General features: G+C 36.3%; 1 protein-coding gene across 2 annotated transcripts; it reads right to left on the bottom strand.

Annotated features, from left to right (window-relative positions):
* Nucleotides 1-2,774: 2,774 nt before the first annotated feature.
* LOC122052345 (calcium-dependent protein kinase 18-like) lies at nucleotides 2,775-19,539 on the bottom strand. 2 transcript variants are annotated; one of them, XM_042613824.1, is made up of 12 exons: nucleotides 19,020-19,538; nucleotides 17,624-17,754; nucleotides 16,427-16,468; nucleotides 16,109-16,220; nucleotides 15,909-15,987; nucleotides 15,658-15,827; nucleotides 5,556-5,682; nucleotides 5,222-5,337; nucleotides 5,035-5,142; nucleotides 4,682-4,744; nucleotides 3,631-3,804; nucleotides 2,775-3,144 (listed from the first exon to the last, which is right to left on the bottom strand). In XM_042613824.1, the coding sequence occupies exons 1-12, from the start codon at nucleotides 19,338-19,340 to the stop codon at nucleotides 3,007-3,009; spliced, it is 1,581 nt and encodes a 526-aa protein (XP_042469758.1). In that variant the 5' UTR covers nucleotides 19,341-19,538; the 3' UTR covers nucleotides 2,775-3,006. The 2 variants fall into 2 exon arrangements, with proteins under 2 accessions (XP_042469758.1, XP_042469759.1); XM_042613825.1 differs by lacking the exon at nucleotides 16,427-16,468 and having other exon boundaries at nucleotides 19,020-19,539.
* Between the last annotated feature and the right edge of the window lie 482 nt (nucleotides 19,540-20,021).

Here is a 20,021-nt window from a genome sequence, read left to right as displayed (position 1 = left end):
CAAACATAAAACAAGGCTAACTTAAAAACCATGTCTTATACTTACTTATGTTTTGCATAATTTTCACTAACTTAACCCAGGTTGTCATTACATCAAAAAAGGGGAGATTGTTGGTGCGGTGAGCATTAATGGTCTAACTCAGGTTTTGATAAATGACAAAGTAGGTTAAGTTAGTCTCGTTGTGATCTAATACTTTAAATAAGTGTGCAGGAGAAGTCCAGCTAGGTCGACGGGCTGACCTGATAGCTAGCACGAAGCCCAGTTAGGTCGACGGGTCAACCTAATAGCTGGCACGAAGCCCAGCTAGGTCGATAGGCCGACCTGATAGCTGACACGAAGTCTAGACTGGTCGACGGGCTGACTTGATGTCTGGTACGAAGTCCAGACTGGTCGACGGGCTGACCTGATGTCTGGCAGAAGTCTAGCTAGGTCAACGGGCTGACCTGATAACAGCACGAAGTTCAGACGGGTCGACAGGCTGACCAGACGTCTGGCAGGTAAGTTAAGGTAAGTCACTGGAGGGGAGTGACTTGGTGAGGACGCATTCCCCGTTTGAGGGAACAGTAGACGTCGATCCAACTTAGAACCATTTCAGAAATCTAAGTTGAGATCGTGACTAGATTCCGGTCTCGATGAGACGAAATCTAATTACTACTCTTTTATTATATTTGTGCTAACTTTTTTTTTGCAAGGCAGTTTAGCTTTTATTTTTGCCTCGGACTAAGACTTTCTTGCAAGAGAAGAACTTTCTGGAGAAAGGTGGTCCGAGCGCCCGAAAGGGATCCCGGCGCCCGGAAGGCAAAAATCTATCCTGTCATCACGAGGAGCACACTGATTGGTCGGGCCTACGTCATGATCCGGGCGCACGGAGCATCCTATATAAGGGGGTCTCGCCCTGGAGCAAAACACAATAATGTCTTCCAATGACCGCTCTACTGCGCTGTGCTTCTGCGACGCTACGACTCTGCGGAGCTTGTCCGACAACCTTCGGCTAAAGATTTTTTTATTATAGTTGTCGGTATTTTCTTTCTAAAGTTCTTGTACTTACATTTGTAATCTGATTTTGTGAACTATTAGTGATTGACCAACGAAAGCACTCAACAAGTACGGACCTTGGAATAGGAGTCGACCAAGGCTCTAAACCAAGTAAATTGGTTTGTGTTTGCGTTTGTGGTCTCTTTTATTTTTCACTGCTTACTCTTACTTAACTACGATTTTTTAAATCGTTATTCCCCCCCCCCCCCCCCCTTTCTAGCGAACTCTACGATCTAACAGGAACTCCTCATGCCTAGCATCTGGTCAACCTTGACTTGCCGGGGCTTTTTCACCAAGTGTCCGATCAACCCTTTGACCCACTTGGACTTTTCTCCTCTTGCCAAGTGTCCAGTCAACCTTGACCCACTTGGACTTACTGTCTCGTGCCAAGTGTCCGGTCCTCCATGACCCACTTGGACTTCCTTCTACCAGATGTTCGGTCACCCTTGACCTATCTTGATTTCCTTGTGCCAAGTATTCGATCAATCCTTTAACCTACTTGGGCTTCCCAACACTAGGTGTCTGGTCAACCTTGACCCACTTGGATTTCCACGTGCCTAGCTTCACTCACCAGATCTTTCCATCTGCCTAGTTTCATTCACTAGGACTTTTCATCTGCATGGCTTCACTCACCAGGACTTTCCATCTGCCTTACTTCACTCACCAGGACTTTCCATCTATCTGGCTTTACTCACCGGGACTTTCATCTGCCTAGCTTCACTCACTAGGTCTTTCATCTAGTTTCACTCATCAGTATTTTCCAACTGCTTAGCTTTACTCACTAGATCTTTTACCTAGCTTCACTCACCAGGATTTCCAATCAGATGATCACTCCTGCAATCTTCATATATTGTCAAATATCGAAATCTAAACATCAAGACTCAAGCTTAACTCAACTCAAACTTAATCAACCTGGTTAAATATTACATCAATAATAATAATAATAGATTATGATTTACTTTACTTCTTTAACTTTTTAAATAACATTAAATTCATATACATCTTTCTTGATTATCTACTTAATCATTTGATCTACTGTTTTTTCTTAACTTTCAATTTTACATGCACAAGGACCTCTTTAATATTATAGTTGATTTCGACTTTATCTATATAGATGCTCAGAGATCTGATTTCGACTTTACCTATATAGATGCTCAGAGATCTCAACGTATTAATTTCTAGATTGTTTTACTGTCTTTTTTTTCATTGTATTTAAGTTTTATTTCGTTTGCTGTTTTATCCATATAGTTTTCCCTAGACATAACGTAAATATTATAACTATATAAATTAGATAAATTTCTTGGTTATCCTAGCTATATGATGTCTAGGTCTCTTTTAAATATATTATCACTAAGTGAGATACCAGAAATGATACCCTCAGCGTGTAACACAAGATCTCAAAAAATATACACAAATCTTATTTCATCTATTAAACAAGTTGAAATATCTGCTTCTACATTTGAAAGAAAAATACTATAAATTTAAAATAATAATAATAATAATAAGAGGAAGAGGAAATCAAACTTTTAGACTACTGAAAAATGATTTTACCAATAAATCTTTCATTGTTTTTTTTTTTTTTTTGCAGATCAGAAAACAGATTCTTTGATCAGTTTTTGACAAGGGTAGAGTGTGAGGGATTATATTTGACAAATATACACTAATATATTTGCCTCCTAATAAGTACGACCTTGGGTGTGATATGACAATCAACATGTGTGGTAAATCTGAAGAATCAATGGAAAGAAAGATCGCCATCCACATCAAAAAATATACAATTTGCACTTGAAACAGGAATCCCCTACCTGAAATCAAACTTTAGCAGCAATAAAAATACCAGTCGCTCAGTTCAAAACATCATACATACAAAGATGACTTGGCAAACTCTTGCAGTTTGAAGCACATTTAGACGAGGTTCTCGATTCACTTCTATAATGCTCAAGATGACATCTAAGGATCAGGAGTCGTAGATCATTTTGTTGCATCTCGCGGTGGACCCATGCTGGCAGTTTTCAAGAGTTTGCGGAATTCATCCAAGCTGATCTTTCCATCCTTATCGATGTCAACCTCGTCTAGTAGTGGATTAATGGAGCCCTTCAAACCTGTGTGCTGTAAAATTTCCAAAAAAGCTGTCAAAAGTTGTCTGGCTGCCAAGATTCTAAATGCTTAAGCTTAAGAACTGATCCTATTTATGATATTATCATAGGGTAGGACAAAATCAAATAATTCGACTACTCAAGGTCAGGTTGGCCAAGACTTGGACCAAGAGTAGAATAATAAAAACAGACGAAAATTAACATAAATGGTTCAAACTCATAGCCATATCATGTTTAAAAAAACTAATTAGGCTTAAAAATGAAAAAAAAAAAACTTATTGATAAGCACAAAATCTTTAACTTCTATGAAGGAAATCTAGTTTTTATATTTATGAACTCAAGGTCTGTCCAAAAAAACGATAAGGATATTATAACTAGTTAAATGCATAAAGTTTCAGGAATTACCAATCTTAATGAGCAAATGAAAACAGTTAAACATTGTTCCATAGAACCAAAAAAGAAAGCATTCACCACCACATTTAGTCCATGAAAATTGTACCATTTGAAGTTCTTCAGGTGTAATATATCCATCTCTGTCCATATCAAACTTTTCAAAAGCGGCCTGAGAAAGTAAGCGCCATTTTTCAGAGTCATGCTCCACCAACTGGTGCACATGTAAAGCAGCTGCCACAAATTCTTCAAAGTCAATGCAACCATCGGTATTGGTGTCCATCTGTTCCAAAAGGAAGAACATTATGAACTTGAAATACAACGTTGAATTATCGAAAAATAGTTGAGAATACTTAGGTAAATGTCAACAATCAGAAAGCCAACATGTAAAGGGTGTTATAATTGTTACGTTCCCAATGATGCATTGCAGACACAAATACAGAATGGCTTGAAAACTACTTTCCAATTTAACTGAATCTAGCATAGTAATAATCTCGAGTTGTCCACAATGTTTCCTTTTTTACTTGGAAGGAAATAGAAGGGAAAAGAAAGGAAAATAAAATCATAAATTTCTATTATTTACTATCAAGTAGAGGACAAAATAATTTAATGTAACCAATTCTTTTATTTTATTTCTACTGAAATCAGGCAGAAATGGAGAGGAAATGAAGGTTAAGGATCCATCGAATAGAAACAAATAATTGTTGTCATTTCTTTCCTTTCAGTTCACTCCAAACATAACAAATAACTTCTTTTCTTATCTCTTTTATTTAAACAAATCCTTTTCCAGTTAGTTCCCTTCCACCAAGTAAACAAAACATAAAAAAATTAAAGTTTAATAATTTGTGAGTCATTCCAAAATAGAGAAACACAAAAAAATATCAAAGATTTCCTTGTATTTCTTATCATAAAAGACTCGTGATTTTCCAGCTTTCAAACAATTATTTTCAATGTAGTTAAAGTTCACTTTGTTGTATGCAATATTCTAGCTTCTGGTGGAGAAAGAACATCCTTCAAAATCCTTATTATAAATCAGAAAAAGAAAAATTTTGCAAATTGTAATATATATACAGGGAATTAATAACTGATATCAAAATTCTTGAGTGTTTACATGATTTGGTCATGTCAGAAGAAACAGTTTCAAGAGATATGCAACTTACCGCATTGAGAATCTCCATAACACAAGCATCCTTCAATTTCCAAGGAAGATCTTTAGCAAGAGCCTAGTGTTAGAACCAAATTATACACCAGTCAAAATTACATCTTGACGAGAAGATAACTAAATAAAGACTATTATTAAAACTCATAAATAGCCACTAGCTCTTCTGACAATGAAACATCTAAAATTAAATCAGTGAGAGGGAAAATAGTTGTTCAGTAATCCACTAAAAAATGTGAAAAGACAAGTAGGGAGTACAAATCTTAGGAAATAAATCAATCATATGCTGTGTTTGATTAAATGAATCAAAGTTGTGAATAAAAGATTTTTGACAAAGATGCAAGTGAATCATACTCGTCTCATTTCTTCAAGACTGATTGCACCATTCTTATCTACGTCAATTGCTTGAAACTGATCTTTGAGATCAGCTAGTTCCACTTCATTAAGGGTGCTTCCTAATGCCTGCATATGCAATGGAATATATTAAGGTCTGAGCATAATCTATAGAAATCTGGTAAAACATGACGACATATTATCTTACCTTTAATGCAAATTGCTTAAACCGGCTATACTTAACAAACTGGCGCATGCTTGATAAGACGGAGATGTCCAAAGGAATCTCAAGTGCATTTCCCCCTTCTCTTACCCATTGATGTGCTAGAACAGAAAGATATACTGTCAGATTGAAATCCACAGTGAGGAAGTAAAAAAAGGATTAGAAGGGATGATGAGTATCATTTTCTATCCAGATCCTGACAACAAGCTAAAGCAAAAACTCTGAAAAAAACAGAACAATAACAGTTGATTTCCTCATTGACTATCAGATGCATATAATCAATGATCAATATATCCAGAGAGATCTAACTTAAACATACACAAAGCCTGAGCAGCAGTTAGTCTTGTACGTGGATCCTTAACTAATAACTTTTTAACAAAATCTTTAGCACTGTCACTTATGTTTGGCCATGGCTTCCGTTTAAAGTCTGGCTCAGTTTTTAACACCTGCACTCAAGCATCATGTAGAATAGTATTATTGTTCCTTCAGTGATGCAGAAAATTTAAATAAGAGTAAGAATAGAACATTATACTAATGATTATAAAATGCATCAGAAAAATATATAGCTAAACTGGTTGGTAAGGTATAAGTTGAGTGTAAGGCCTTCTACATCATAATCATCATCATCGCATGCAGAGGCCAAAGTATTACAGTTAAAAGGCTAGTAATCCACAAGCCAAGGGTGAAGTATGAACTCAGGCTTCAATTAGGCTAAAATAATACAATTATAATATATTACCATGACAAATATTTGTCAAGACCAAGTAAGAATGAAGTTAATCCACTATGACAGTATGAAGAGGTACTAAATACATAGCATGAATGATTGTGGATTAGATGGCAGCATAGCATTGGTTTCAGCTAGTGTTGTAAATGACGGTAGGCGGTGGTGAGACGATTCAGTGACCATCGTGACCGCCTACCACCTTAGCCTCCTAGGCGGTACCTAGGTAGTGTCTAGGCAATTGAATTTTTTATTATTTTTTATACATAATATTATAAATAATCAATATTCTTTATAATATTACTTTTAATAAAATATATTATTAAAAATTAAACAATGAGTCTAAATATTTAAAAATAAAAAATATAATTATATATATATATAATAGGATAATTTTATTAAACTTTAATTAAGTCTATTTAAATTATCTCAATCATAGTTAGGAGTTGATTAAAATTATTAACCTAAAGTTATTTAATTAAACTCTAACTTACAACTTACCCGCGTATCCTATTTCGGCCGGGCGATAAGTTTGACGCGTTGTCAGGACCGCGCGACGAGTTTAGACGCATCATCGGGACCGGGTGACGCGTTCGGGACTGGGTGACGTGTTCAGGCCCGTCACCAGGGTCGGGCGATGCGTTCAAACACATCGTCGGCCTCGGGCTATGTGTTGTAGGGCCGGGCGAAGCGTCCAGACATGTCACAGGGCCAGGCGACGCGTTCGGGCCCGTCGTCAGGCTTAGGTGATGCTTACGGGCTTGCGCGATGTGCTCGGACTAGTCGTCGGGCCAGGACATGTCCGGACAAGTCACAGTGGCAAAACGGGGGCAACGACGGGTGTTTGACCAGCTGTGGTGACAGAAGGGGGTGAGTTACCGCCTCAAGCAAACGTAGAGTTGTTGATGTCCGCCTCCCGCCTAGGCAGTGCCTAGGCACCCGCCTAGGCAGTGCCTAGGCAGCCGCCATTTAAAACACTGGTTTCAGCCCATGATTGTATCAATGGCTAAAGATTGGTGAGAATAATCTACTATTTTGTACCACTCAATATGGCTTAGATGAATGAGTTTGCTATCTGAAGCCTTAGTCTCTAGAAAGAGGACAAGAATATTGTCACACTAATTTATTCGAGAAATAATATTATAATAAATTTTGAAAAACAAACTAGGATCTACACTACTAGCAGTAACTAGAAGAATATGAAATCGAGAACATGATAAAACAAAACTAGCAATATGCAGGAAAATCAAATTTCATTGTATTTTATGTACTTCAGAGTCAGGAAGCAGTGGGTTGTAATATTACATGGCCTACTTAACATTATCAGATAACTGGAGTTATGAAGTTTAGTTATTATAACTAGTATCTTCCACAAGAGAACAAGGACAAAAGGAAAGGAGTGCAGCTAACAATTCAACTATAATTGTCAGACAAATTAGGAATGGGTAAAGTTGTCCAAGTCGTAGCCTAATCAATACCTTAATTTTAGATAAAACAGTTGCCTAGAGCCTTGTTTTCCTATTTGATACACAAAAACAATCAGATACCTAATTTATCTTATCTTTTTTTGTCAATCACTCAAACCACTGCTCACAACCTCTCCCTCTTCCTCTTTACATACCATGCGTGAACCTGACAGCATCGATGCATTGCCAACCAGTCTTCTCTCGCACTTCCCACACGAACCATTTGTCTAAGCTCCTCTGAATTCCTATGTGTATTGTTGCAAGTATCATCGTGAAGCAACTCCAAAAATCAGCCCTGGGTTTGAAGAGGAGTAATTCTTCCCTCAAAAATGAAAAATCCTTCTCAAGGAGAGAAGTTACACTCCCTTCTAATGTAAACAAAAGATCATAAACCTTAACTCATAAATTTATTCTTTTTTAAATTCTTTCTAGAATTATAATTATTACATTAACTCAACACTTCTTTTCTAAATTGGACTTTATAAAAACTAACAAATAAGCAAATGAAACAAGTAAATTAGGAAACACAACAATTGCAATTAATTGACTAGCCAAAATAATATATAACAAACCAAAGACGACAAATTATTAAATTTAAATTATTTCACAAAGATTGAAATTCAAAACCCGGTCAAATCAAATCCTTCTTAAACTACTCCCATTAAAGTAGCTCAGGAGCAAGGTATTGAAGTTCGTCCTCAAAAATCATCCATCCCTAAAAGTGCTTTCCAATGGACTAGGTTTCTTTGGATATTTATATGAGAGGCTATCACTATTTGAAATATCCATAATACACTCAATCTAAGGAGTGGATTATGTTGTAGACAAGAGCGTAAGAACCAAGACTATTAGAATTGTCAGAGTAAACTAATTTTTCTCACGATCTGAAAGGACCTAGATGGGCAAGCATGAAGTTTAGTGAAGGAGATTAACGAAACGTTCGAGACGGACACATGGTTCTAGATTGTCCTCCTTAAGTTCACGATGTGCATTAGCTTCAATTTTATAAGCTTCATTACTCCAATTTTCCTCTTGACATCAATATGTGCATCTCTAATGTGCTTAATAAAGCACTTAGCTAACTCAGATGAATGAAAGTGATATGTAAAGGATTAACTCAATAGGTTGACAAGCTATTGACCCATAAGTGACTTTGAGTGGACTGGTTTATTGAATTATTATAAGCAAATTCAGTATGTAGAATTCCAAATACCTATTTTTTCACTCACTAGACAACTAAAGTCACCTAAACTGCTGTTAACAACCTCAGTTTGCCCATCAATTTATGGATGGAATGTATACAAATACTTAAGTTGGTTTCAAATAGCTTCCGTAGGGTTTCCCTAAAAAAACCATCACACTTCATGTCCTTATATGAAACTATAAATGTAGGGAACTCATGCAGTCTAGCAATCTCCCTAGATAATAATTTAGCAATCTATGAAGCATTGTTAGTCTTATCACACATAATGAAATGTGTCATCCTCGAAAATTGGTCCACCACTACTAGGATAGAGTTGTGGCTCTCGTTAGTCCTAGATAAACCTAAAAGGAAGTCCATGCTAACATCTTTTCAAGGTTCATGGGGAATTGAAAGTGACATGTAGAGATATTTTGTCTATTTACCTTAGTTGTTTGACATGAAGGGGAGCCTTGGCGCAACGGTAAAGTTGTTGCTATGTGACCAAAAGGTCACGAGTTCGAATTCTGAAAACAACCTCTTGCAAAAAGCAGGGTAAGAATGCGTACAATGGATCCTTCCCCGGGACCCCGCATGGTGGGAGCTTCGTGCACCGAACTGCCTTTTTTTTTTTTTTTTTACCTTAGTTGTTTGACATGTGCAACAGTGGAATACAATCTAAGCAACATCTTGTCACAATGAGGGTCAATAGAATTAATCAAAATAATGGTCTTCTTTTTTTTTCAAAGTCCAATTAGACCACCCACGGAAATTTCCAAAATAAAAAGTATCTAACTAAAATCTAGGGATGTATACTTTTAAATATGTAACTATTCCTCATCAAAAATCAACCAAAGCATGTTAGTTCCCATCTCGGACATCAAGAAAGATTGTTCCAATGTTAGGGAAGGAACAATATCCCTCCTTCAGTTGGTCAAAGCTTGTCATGCCCATGATGTGGAATGTGGATACAACAAGATTTAATGGATTGATGAATTTGTTATGCACATCAGGTCAATATGTTTTAGGATAAAAGTGTACTCTTGGAGAATCTTGACACACTTATCATGTTTGACACAACTTTTTTTTAAGCTAGAATAAAATTCAGTGCCTTGTGGTTAAAGCTGGTTTGGCACGGTATACCCATACCGAAAACTTCGGTATACAGAAAAATCATAACAATACTATATCGAAACTTTGATATACTAATTTCCGTTATGGTATAAATTCTATACTGTTTACACTGAAATTCCAGTATCGATACGGTATACTGAATACTGAACTATTAAATTGCACATGGATACCGTACTGAAACTTTTTGGTACAATATAATACCGTACCAAATTTTTTGGTATATCGGATTTTCGATATAATTCGGTATATTTTAGTACGGTACGTGCGATATACCAAATTTTTCAATATTTTTCCCACCTCTACTTGTGGTCATGCAGAAGCTAAAGTTGTGAGGCAATAGGTAGTATTGTCGATGTGTATAGGCTTAAATGTCTAGCATCATTTTGTTTTTGCTAAGAATACAAATGAATTCCCTTCTTGGTTCAGCGTTCCCCCTATACCTACCCCAATGCATCACAAGACATTATAAATGGTTTATAGTGGTCAAGATGTCTAAAAATGAAGACTTTACTCACTTTTCCTTAATCTCTAAAGGTTGCAAAGGCAAATTTAGATCATTGAATCTTCCCTTTCTTAATGAAATTTATTACAAGTTGATTTATTATAAGTTGATAGGGACCAAGTTCCAGATGTGGACCAAGTGTTGGATCATGGCTGAAACATGTTGGATCATGAGGCAAACAAGCCCAAAACATGGCTTATATATTCCAAGAGGGATAAAACAAGAAGGGGCTTGCACAGAATTAATATATAGTGGCAGTTTATGTTTTAGAGTCAGTTATATCTCTGTGACAGTTATGTTAGCATGTTTTAAAGTATGCGTGGTTTTAAGTTTGTGGGAAGTTAGAGGGGAGGGTATCTAAGAATTATTGTGAGAAGTAAACATCGGCTTTGACGAAAGGATTGACTTTGGGCTGGTGGAGAGAGTTTGTTTACCATATTGTTTGTGTTAACCTTAATACAATTTTGTGTTTTGTGTGTTCCTCCATTCTGAATTTTGGGTTCCTAACATTGGTCTAACCTGCCAGCTGTAAGAAAGGTTGTATGCTTAGAAGGAATGCCAAAGATGTCAGATAGGTAAATGTTTTGGAAGAGAGGATGGCGACGCAAGAAGTAGGAAAAAATCAGAGGTATTATGCAACGATTGATGTCTGAAGTACAACAACATGGTTCTCTTTTATAAGAGATCAGTAAGCAATTAGGAACCAAGGTTGCAGCCACACCATTGAAGGGAGCATCCATTTCTACTAATCAGTCATTTCAATCTGCGCCTTAAGAACATCAAAGTGATCAATTGGAGGAGCACAAGATGTCAGTTAAGAAAGTGGAATTACCAATGTTAGATGATTGGGATCCAGTAGTGTGGATTACTAGGGCTGAGATTTATTTCAAAGTCCAGAATACTTCTGATAAAGTTAAGGTCAAGATGGCACATGTAAGTATGAAAGGCACTACAATTCATTTGTTTAATCTTCTTAAGGAGACCGAAGTTAATCTAACTTGGGAAAAACTTAAATGTACTCTTATAGCCCGTTATGGAATGCATAGAAATGAGAATCCTTTTGAAGAATTGACAACATTAAAACATACTTGAAATGTGGAAGAATTTATTGAAACGTTTGAGTTGATTTCTTCACAAGTTCCACGTCTTCTAGAAGAACAATATATTGGCTATTTCATGAGTGGATTACTACCTCATATCATAAGAAGAGTTCGAACGTTGAATCCACTGTCTAGAGGGCAGTTAATTCGTCAATGGCTAGTCAAATGGAAGCGCCAGAGCATGATTGACACAACGTGGGTGGATGATTTCACTCTTAGAATTCAATTTCCTTATCTTAGCCTGCCTTGGGGACAAGGCTAGAGCTGTAGTAGGTGGTAATGATAGGAACCAAGTTCCAGATGTGGACCAAGTGCTGGATCATGGGTGAAACATGTTGGATCATGAGGGAAACAAGTCCAAAAATAGAATTAATTTATAGTGGCAGTTTATGTTTTAGAGTCAGTTATATCTTTGTGGCAGTTATGTTAGCATGTTTTAAAGTATGTGTGGTTATAAGTTTGTGGGAAGTTAGAGGGGAGGGTATTTAAGAATTATTGTGAGAGCATTGGCTTTGATGAAAGGATTGGCTTTGGGCTAGTGGAGAGAGTTTGCTTTACCAAAATTTTGTGTTTTGTGTGTTCCTCCATTCTGAATTTTGGGTTACTAACACAAGTCATAATGGAACTAAAGTAAAGCAATTATAAAAAATTTTAAAGCCATGAAAGATTTGAGCCAGTCCTAGATTATCCAAATATTTGCTAGATCTATTGAAGAGACCTCCACAAGAAAAAAGAGCAAGAGAACCTAGGATTGTGAGAATAAGCATTTTTTTTTAAGATTAACAAGCACATTTTCTTTCCTGAGGGTTTGTAAGATAAGGCAAATGTGTTATAGGTGGGGATGGTGTGTCTCCCTTTAGATTGGAGTGTCATCAAAATTTAAAAAAAAATTGGGTTACAAGACTTGATTTATCACTCTCATGAAGGTACTAGATGCATTCAAAAGTCCAAAGGCTACATTTAACCATTTGTAAAATCCATCTTGTGTTTTAAAGGTTGTTATTTATTCACCACCGATCCTATTCAATTTGGAGTAAGTAAATATGCATGCAAAACTTAAAAAATCATCGAGCTTCTATCCTTAGGTTAAGAATGTTGTTTAGTTTAGACACTAGACACTTATACTTGCAATGATCTTGTTTGTTCACGATAGGATTATCTACACATTCTCCATGAGTCATCCCTTTTATATGTCAATAAAGTAGGGGCATCACAAGGACTCATTATTTCCCTAATAAAACCTTTTATTGGAGTTCCTCAACTTGCCTATTTAGTTCAATGCAATCTACAGGTTCATGTAATAACATGGTAGGTTAAACAACTATAATCGTGGTATAAGATCAACAATAGACAATTGTGATGGAGTGTGTGCAGAGGTGGGAGTTCATTAAGAATTCTTTAGTACTTATGTTCTAGATGAATGAATCTAAGATATTTTAACCTCAGGTGATAGGTCTCTCGATGAGTCACTTGGGTTAACAATGAAATCTTATTTCTTCAAATTGAGATTGAGAAGGTGAACGGATTATCTAGATGTTTGGGTGGGGGTCGCCTTTGTTGGTGGCTTGGGTTTGAGTTTGGTCTCACTAGGCTTGATTGGGTACAACCTTATATTTTATCCCTTGTACTTAAAGAAGTAGGTATTTTCTCTTAAATAATGAGATCATAGAGCTAGAGATGACCAAGAATGACATGAGCAATGTTTATGGAAATAACATCGCATTATATCTTATCAATGTATGAATCCATCTCAATAGAGATTGTACATCTCTGTTTAACAAGAAGGAAAGTCTAGTTTATCCATGTAACTTTGTAGGGACTTGTGTGCAGCTTGAGTGTGACCTAAATCCTACTGAGGGTTTGTATGGAAACCATTACTTTGTTATAATATTAAGATTTTAAAATTAAGGGTTGACACATTTATAAAAACTTGTAATTTAGGTGGCGTTTGGTTTAGACGTTTGGGAATAAGGGAATGGAATAATAGAAATACAGGGTGCTTGGTTAATGGGTTTAGGAATAAAATTTTGGAATCATTCCTAAATAATTTGGAATGAACAAAACCCAACTGAACAGGTGGGTTTAGAATTCATTCCCTATTCTTAATCCTTAGTGCGGCAACAGCCTTGTGGCTCCGATGGCGCCAAGGGGCGGTAGCAGCCACCTTGCTGCTCCGGCAGCGCCAAGGGCGACAGCAGCTACCTTGCTGCTCCGGAGCACCAAGGGCGGCAACAACCACCTGTTGCTCCGACAACGCCAAGGGGGAAGAATAGCAGTCACAACCTTTGCAGCAGCAGCCTTGGTTGGAAGAAGAACCACCGGCAGCATCACCACCAGCACCAACAGTTGCTGGGGAGGAATAATGCTAGGTGGTGCTTCCTTCGGCCGGAGCAGGAGCATCCCATCGGTATTGGATGGCTGAACCACCATGGGCAGCATCCTTGCTGCTGTGGCCGGAAGTTGGCCGGCAGAGGAAGAGGAGGCTGGCAGTTGCTTGGATAGCGACGCAAGGAGATCCTTCTCCTTGGACGACAGTGGAAGGAAACCTTTTCCCTTTGTGAGCGGAATGAACACCCGAATAGAGAATCAGGAGAGAGAATAAAAGGGGAGAGAGAGAAATAAAAAAATAGAAAAATTAATTTCAAAATTAAATTCAATTCTCATTCCAGAGGTTATAAACCAAAGTATTGGAATGACTAAACTCATTCCCATTCCAGTCTACTATCAAATTCATTCCCATTCTTATTCCTGCACTCCAAACCAAACGCCACCTTAGTTGATATATAGTTTTCTAATATGTAGTTATTGGTAGTCGACAGAAATCCATCTTATTAAATGAGTGGGAAAAAGTTTTAATTTTTAGATTCTATGCAGGGATTTAGTTTGGGTAAGTACCTGTTTAATTAAATGGGCATGGTTTAGGTACTAGGGAAAGTCATGGCTACTATACTCATTATTATCACTAATCATAATGATCGGTCACATCCATGAATATGTTGAGTCTACTACCTATTCAATCGACTTATTTCTTATTCCCATATCACCACCAATGTCATTCCTTATTAGTGCCATTGTATCTTGGACATCTATTAATGCCTAAAATATAAGGTCTTGTTAGTTGGCCACCTTCACTTAGTTCCATTGTCAAGCAACATGTGCTAATTTGCCCTTTTAATGTTAATTTGTTGGGTCTGCTATGGTTAGAAGATTTACTTCTAGCTTTTTTATGTACATTGAAGGCATAGTAATGTGGAAAAGACGGAGATAAGGTGGTGTATCATGATGCAATATTGAAATAGAATATAGGCACTCACACAACTTGTGAGATAATGTGGACTAAATTTTTACTTGATGATTTTGGTTTTTGATTACTGAACCAATGAGAAGGGGAGCCTTGGAGCAACGCTAAAGTTGTTGCCATGTGACCAAAAGGTCACGGGTTCGAATCCTGGAAACAGCCTCTTGCAAAAAGCAGGGTAAGGCTACATACAATGGATCCTTCCCTGACACCCGCATGGCGGGAGCTTCGTGCACTAGGCTGCCCTTTTATTACTGAACCAATGAATTGCATTAGGACAATTAGGCAACCATTTATTGCTGCAAACAATCTCATATTTCATGATTGCATTAACCACTCTCCAATGACTATGACTTCATCTGAGATGACAATAGGCCCACAAAGATCAACATCCCATTACACTTCTTTTTGAACAAATTATCAATATGTTTAACAGACCTATTACTACAACTTGATTTATGTTTCTCCATAAGAAGCTAAACACAATAGATGTCTATGTTCCAGATTAAAGCATGTTTGATAAAATAGAAAGAGTAATGAAGTCCATGGCATAACCTAGTCTATTGCCTTAATTCTAGATAAAAATAGCTATGATGAGAGCCTATAAATACATAAGTTGTATTCCTATTTGATATGCAAAAACAATTTGATACCTAACTTGTCTATATTATATTGAATTTTATGGTCCATGAACGTTGGTAGACTATACTAAAAGAAGCTACATAAGCTGGCTAGCTTATTTAATTATTCATGATATTTTCTATATCTGAGCATGTAAGTTGGCATATATGGCAATATGTAGATCGATAGCAAGAAGCATAATCAAAGGAATGGTTATATGCATACCTCTTTGCATAAACTTGCTAGAAAATCAGGATACCCAAAAGGAAGGACTTAAAATGGGAATATGGAAACTTATTACAATTTACTGAGAAAATCTTTGAGATCATGATGAATGGAGAACTTCAGCGAAAAATTCCCAAAAGTCAAATATAATGAAACAGTAATGATTTTTACCTCCTTGAAAATTCCATCTTCAGTTTTATCCCAAAAGGGTCGCCGTCCACAAAGCAAAATGTAGGTGATGACACCTATGCTCCAAACATCTGATTCGGGGCCAGATCTTCGTTTCAACACCTCTGGAGCAACGTAATATGCACTGCCAACAATATCATGAAAGTTCTTACCTGCAATAAGTGGTAACACTATTTAACCAGTTTACTAAACAGGAGCTTCAGATTATATTAATTAACATCAAAGAGATTGACCGGGTCTTATAAAATCTGATAGGCCAAAATCTGTGGCCTTGAGAGGCGAATCATCTTTTGTGGATTTAAAAAGGAAGTTCTGCAATTAACAAAACAGGATTTGTGTGAAGAAAAATCTCGGATTTGATAACTATTAAATAAAAATTATCATACTTCTAAAAGAATTCTTTAGATACGCCCATGGAAACTTGAAGTTTTACCTCTGGTTTCATATCTCGATGAACTAGACCATGCAAATGGCACTCAGCAGCAACTTTGAGCATCTGTCTAACAACTACTGCAGCATCTTTCTCAGAATAATGACTATCTTTTCTGTAATGCATTTTTTCAGAGAATAAGTTTAGACTAAATCTCAAATTTTATTAAAGAATTGTTATGTCTGTAAATTAATAGCAGGGAAACACAGATAGAATTCATGTTCTAAATAATTACCAGGATACGAGGTATTTTTTTCCCACATTCAAAATCCAAGTTATTAGTGTATAGGTTCAAGAGATAAAATGGCATAAAGTTCTTACTTGGCCAAAATCCGATCAAGAAGTTCACCACCCTCACATAATCTAACAGAAAAAAACAAAACCAAGGCTCATTGTTTAGTAGTTTATTGCTAGAAGAGTAAGAGACATAAGAACATTGTTGAAACTGAAACTACTGGTGTATCTAGCAGATCACATCCTTACATGTTTTTGAGATAAGGAAACCACATACACATTCATTCGATATTATTGCCTAAGAAAATGGCAAAACATAATGTTCAAGAAGTTCATGAAAATATATACAGTTGTTCCATGTTTCTTTTGGCATAGATATCAACAAACATACACATGTGAACTTCTATGATACCAGAACAAAATATTGTATGTAGAAACTTCTTTACGCCCAAGAGACCAAAAAAAAGCTACCATGAATGCATCACTAACAAGCAAAAGACATATGGTTGATGAAGATTGAAATGTAAGGAACCTATAATCTAGATATGTTGTATGATGCTACTTCTATAGGGACTTATTTACTATCCAAGAAACCAAAATTGCTACCTCAAATCCAGCAGTAACAAGAAAAACCTGTAGTTGATCAATAGTGAAAAAAATACTGAACCTAGGATTAAGAAAATGTCATTCTACTTTATAAATCAAAACATCAACTTATGTCCCTACCGGGCCCTTAATTTAAAGGATAGATATGATGGTTGTCACACATCAGTTCTTCAATCATTCAAATCAAATGATTGGTTAATTACACTGTATAATTTTGGATACAAGAATCTCTCCATTTTGTTAAAACAAGAGAGACTGGTTCCTAATTATAAAGAGTTATATGTGTAACCAACCCCTTGAATGTAACTGCACATTATTAGCTTAAAGATGCTCATCGGATAGATTTTTGTTAATCTCAGATTCATTTAATATACTGAGCACCTTACTAACCACAATGCATGCTCTGATAATATAGACATCTTGTTTCAAACTAGATATTTTGATGTGGATTTTCTATTTCAATTGGAAAAATTCAGACACAAGAAATAAAAAAAATTACAGACATCAAATTTCCAGAAAATATTTGTCAAATAAGGTTTAGAAAGTGAGCACAAACTAAAATCCTTTTGATGAGAATCAGAAGGTACCATTAAAATCACTTATCATAAATGTGCAAACATGATGTTATTCTAAAAGATCAAGACAAAACATAATCCAAAACAAACTGAAAGAACATACTCCATGACTATGTAGACATAAGTATCATCCTCATAGGCGTTGTAGAAGTGCACAACATTTTCATGACCTTTTAAAGCTTTCAGTATCTTTACTTCACGTTTGACATCCTCAACGGCGATTGGAAGGACCATCTGTAAAGAAATTTATTCAACTTCAATTACTAATACATAATTTGAAAGTTTTATGAAATTCAGAGTCCTATATTTAGAAAATTTGGAGCAAAATTTGGAATAGAGGTGTTAAAGTATCAAATCTCATGTTTGTGGTGTCTAAACTCTGATGATTAGGGTTATACTCTCTTGTCTCTGAAGCTGAAGGTGAAGTTATTATTAAGAACTTCCTTAGCTCATACATATTATATATACCATGTTTGCCTTATTATAGAATGTGGAAACCTTTACATGTTATATCAATTGTGTTATCCTACACAGAGTCTGGCCTAATAAAAAGTACATAATACTAGAGGCTCAAGTCGTATACCACAAACAACTCATGATTTAACAATTTGAGATATCATTTAGTGCATTTATTAGTGGCTGATGATGACAATTCATAGGGCAATTCAGATATCTTCAGTATATAAAAAATTGCAAATACTCAGCATCTCTTGCACGGAGTGGTCTACTATTGGACCCATACTAGTATTCAGAACAAAGAAAAAAAAACTTGTTAGAAATCTCGAACCATGCCTGTGTCTCGGTCTTTCACTAGAATGATACTAATTAGGTATCATGCCAACATTCTGATGTATGATGCCGGTAGTAAACTAGAGGTAGAAGGAGAAAAGAGATGAAGAAGAAACAGATAAGATTGAAACAATAACATAGAGATTTCAAGCCATAAATGAAAATTTAAAACTAACGTGAAAGCTTGCATGTGGAAAATTTTAAGACAATGTAGGGTTGATGTGATGTATAATTCTACCATGAAATCAGACTTGTTAAAGGTTCAAAGCCTCCCTCCAGTCCTGTGAAGCACTAAGAATCTGGAATGAATGCTGTAAACTTGGGAGTCCTAGTATCCAGCAGTAAAACAATGTTCCAACATTGGAAGAGTAAGAAAATAAGGGGAAAAGGAAACGGTACTCGAGTGTTCGAATATAACTTGCGAGTTTTGATATTTGCATATGATTTGTGTTCAACCTCTGCTGAAGAAAGAAAAAGGGGGGAAATTTGATATTTATCGAGAGTATATTCAAGAAAAAGCGTTAGGACATGATCTCCCCTTAATTGTAGAAAAAGGAGGTTGGGTACGATTCAATGATTCGAATTCAAAGGTATTACAAATTAATCGCGCTATTGGAATTCAAATCGTATCATCGCATCAACACGCAAATTAAGGTTGATGACGGAAAACTACTACCTTTTTTTTTTAATTCGCAAAAAAAAAAAAATACCTTATTCTTATCGATTTTTTTAACTGCCAACTGATCACCATTGGCCTTATCCGTGGCTATAAAAGTGTACCCAAATTGACCATGGCCGAGAAGCTTGCCGACCGTGTACTTGCTGGCAAAATCTGTATCGTAACCGAAGTTGGTCCTTTTGCCGCACGGCACCACACGGCCACCCGCCGACTTCTCCTTCTCGCCAGCCTTACCTTTGGGGCGATTCTCTATCTTCTGCTGGTCCTTAGCATCCGTCCGCCCCTGCTGCTTCCCCGCGTTGGCCCCAGTATTGCGGGGGCGTTGGTTGGCGCACGAGAAGCAGGCGCCCATCTCTTTGGATCTGGCCTCCCAAGGGTCTCCCGAATGCGGAGATTACCATCAAAGTTGCAATTGGGAGGAGAGAGAGAAAAAGTGGTGGGATTGAAGGGCTTGTCGGAGAAGGGGAAAGGGAGAAGCCGAGAAGGCAAATGAAAATGGTGGATGGCGAAGCGAAGACTTTGACGAGGCCTTCCTATTACCAAACCAAACCATCCCTCGCCTACATTAATTATTGTTATTAATAAACAACAGTTTATTGCTATATTTATTTATTTATTTATTTTGGAAATTTATTAATTTTGTTGGCAAAACGTTATTTCCAGCTTTGAGAGACTGCCAGCCAACTAAAACTAAAGGGTAGGGAAGATTAAAAAATAATGATAATTAGTTGTATTTTAGAATTTATTATTTGTCAATTAATTAATGGGATTTAATGCAGTAATTTTAAAGGCTTGGGTGGGGGTGGGATGGGAGCGGGTGAATTAGTAATATAAAGTTATAATTTATCTTGTATTGTAATTAAAATTATATTATAATATTAATTATTTTGTTTGTTATCGTTTTAAACTGTAATGTAATGTAATGTAATTTGGATTACAAAATTTAATAAAATTTTAGAATCTGGATTATAAGGTCAACACCATATAATCTGATTACATTATGATGTCATCGTTTAATTAAAATTTAAATATC

This window comes from Zingiber officinale, chromosome 3A (genome assembly GCF_018446385.1).
Source record: "Zingiber officinale cultivar Zhangliang chromosome 3A, Zo_v1.1, whole genome shotgun sequence".
NCBI classification, from domain to species: domain Eukaryota; kingdom Viridiplantae; phylum Streptophyta; class Magnoliopsida; order Zingiberales; family Zingiberaceae; genus Zingiber; species Zingiber officinale.
Note: the sequence above shows the minus strand (reverse complement) of the source record. Positions and strands in the feature narration are given on the sequence as shown.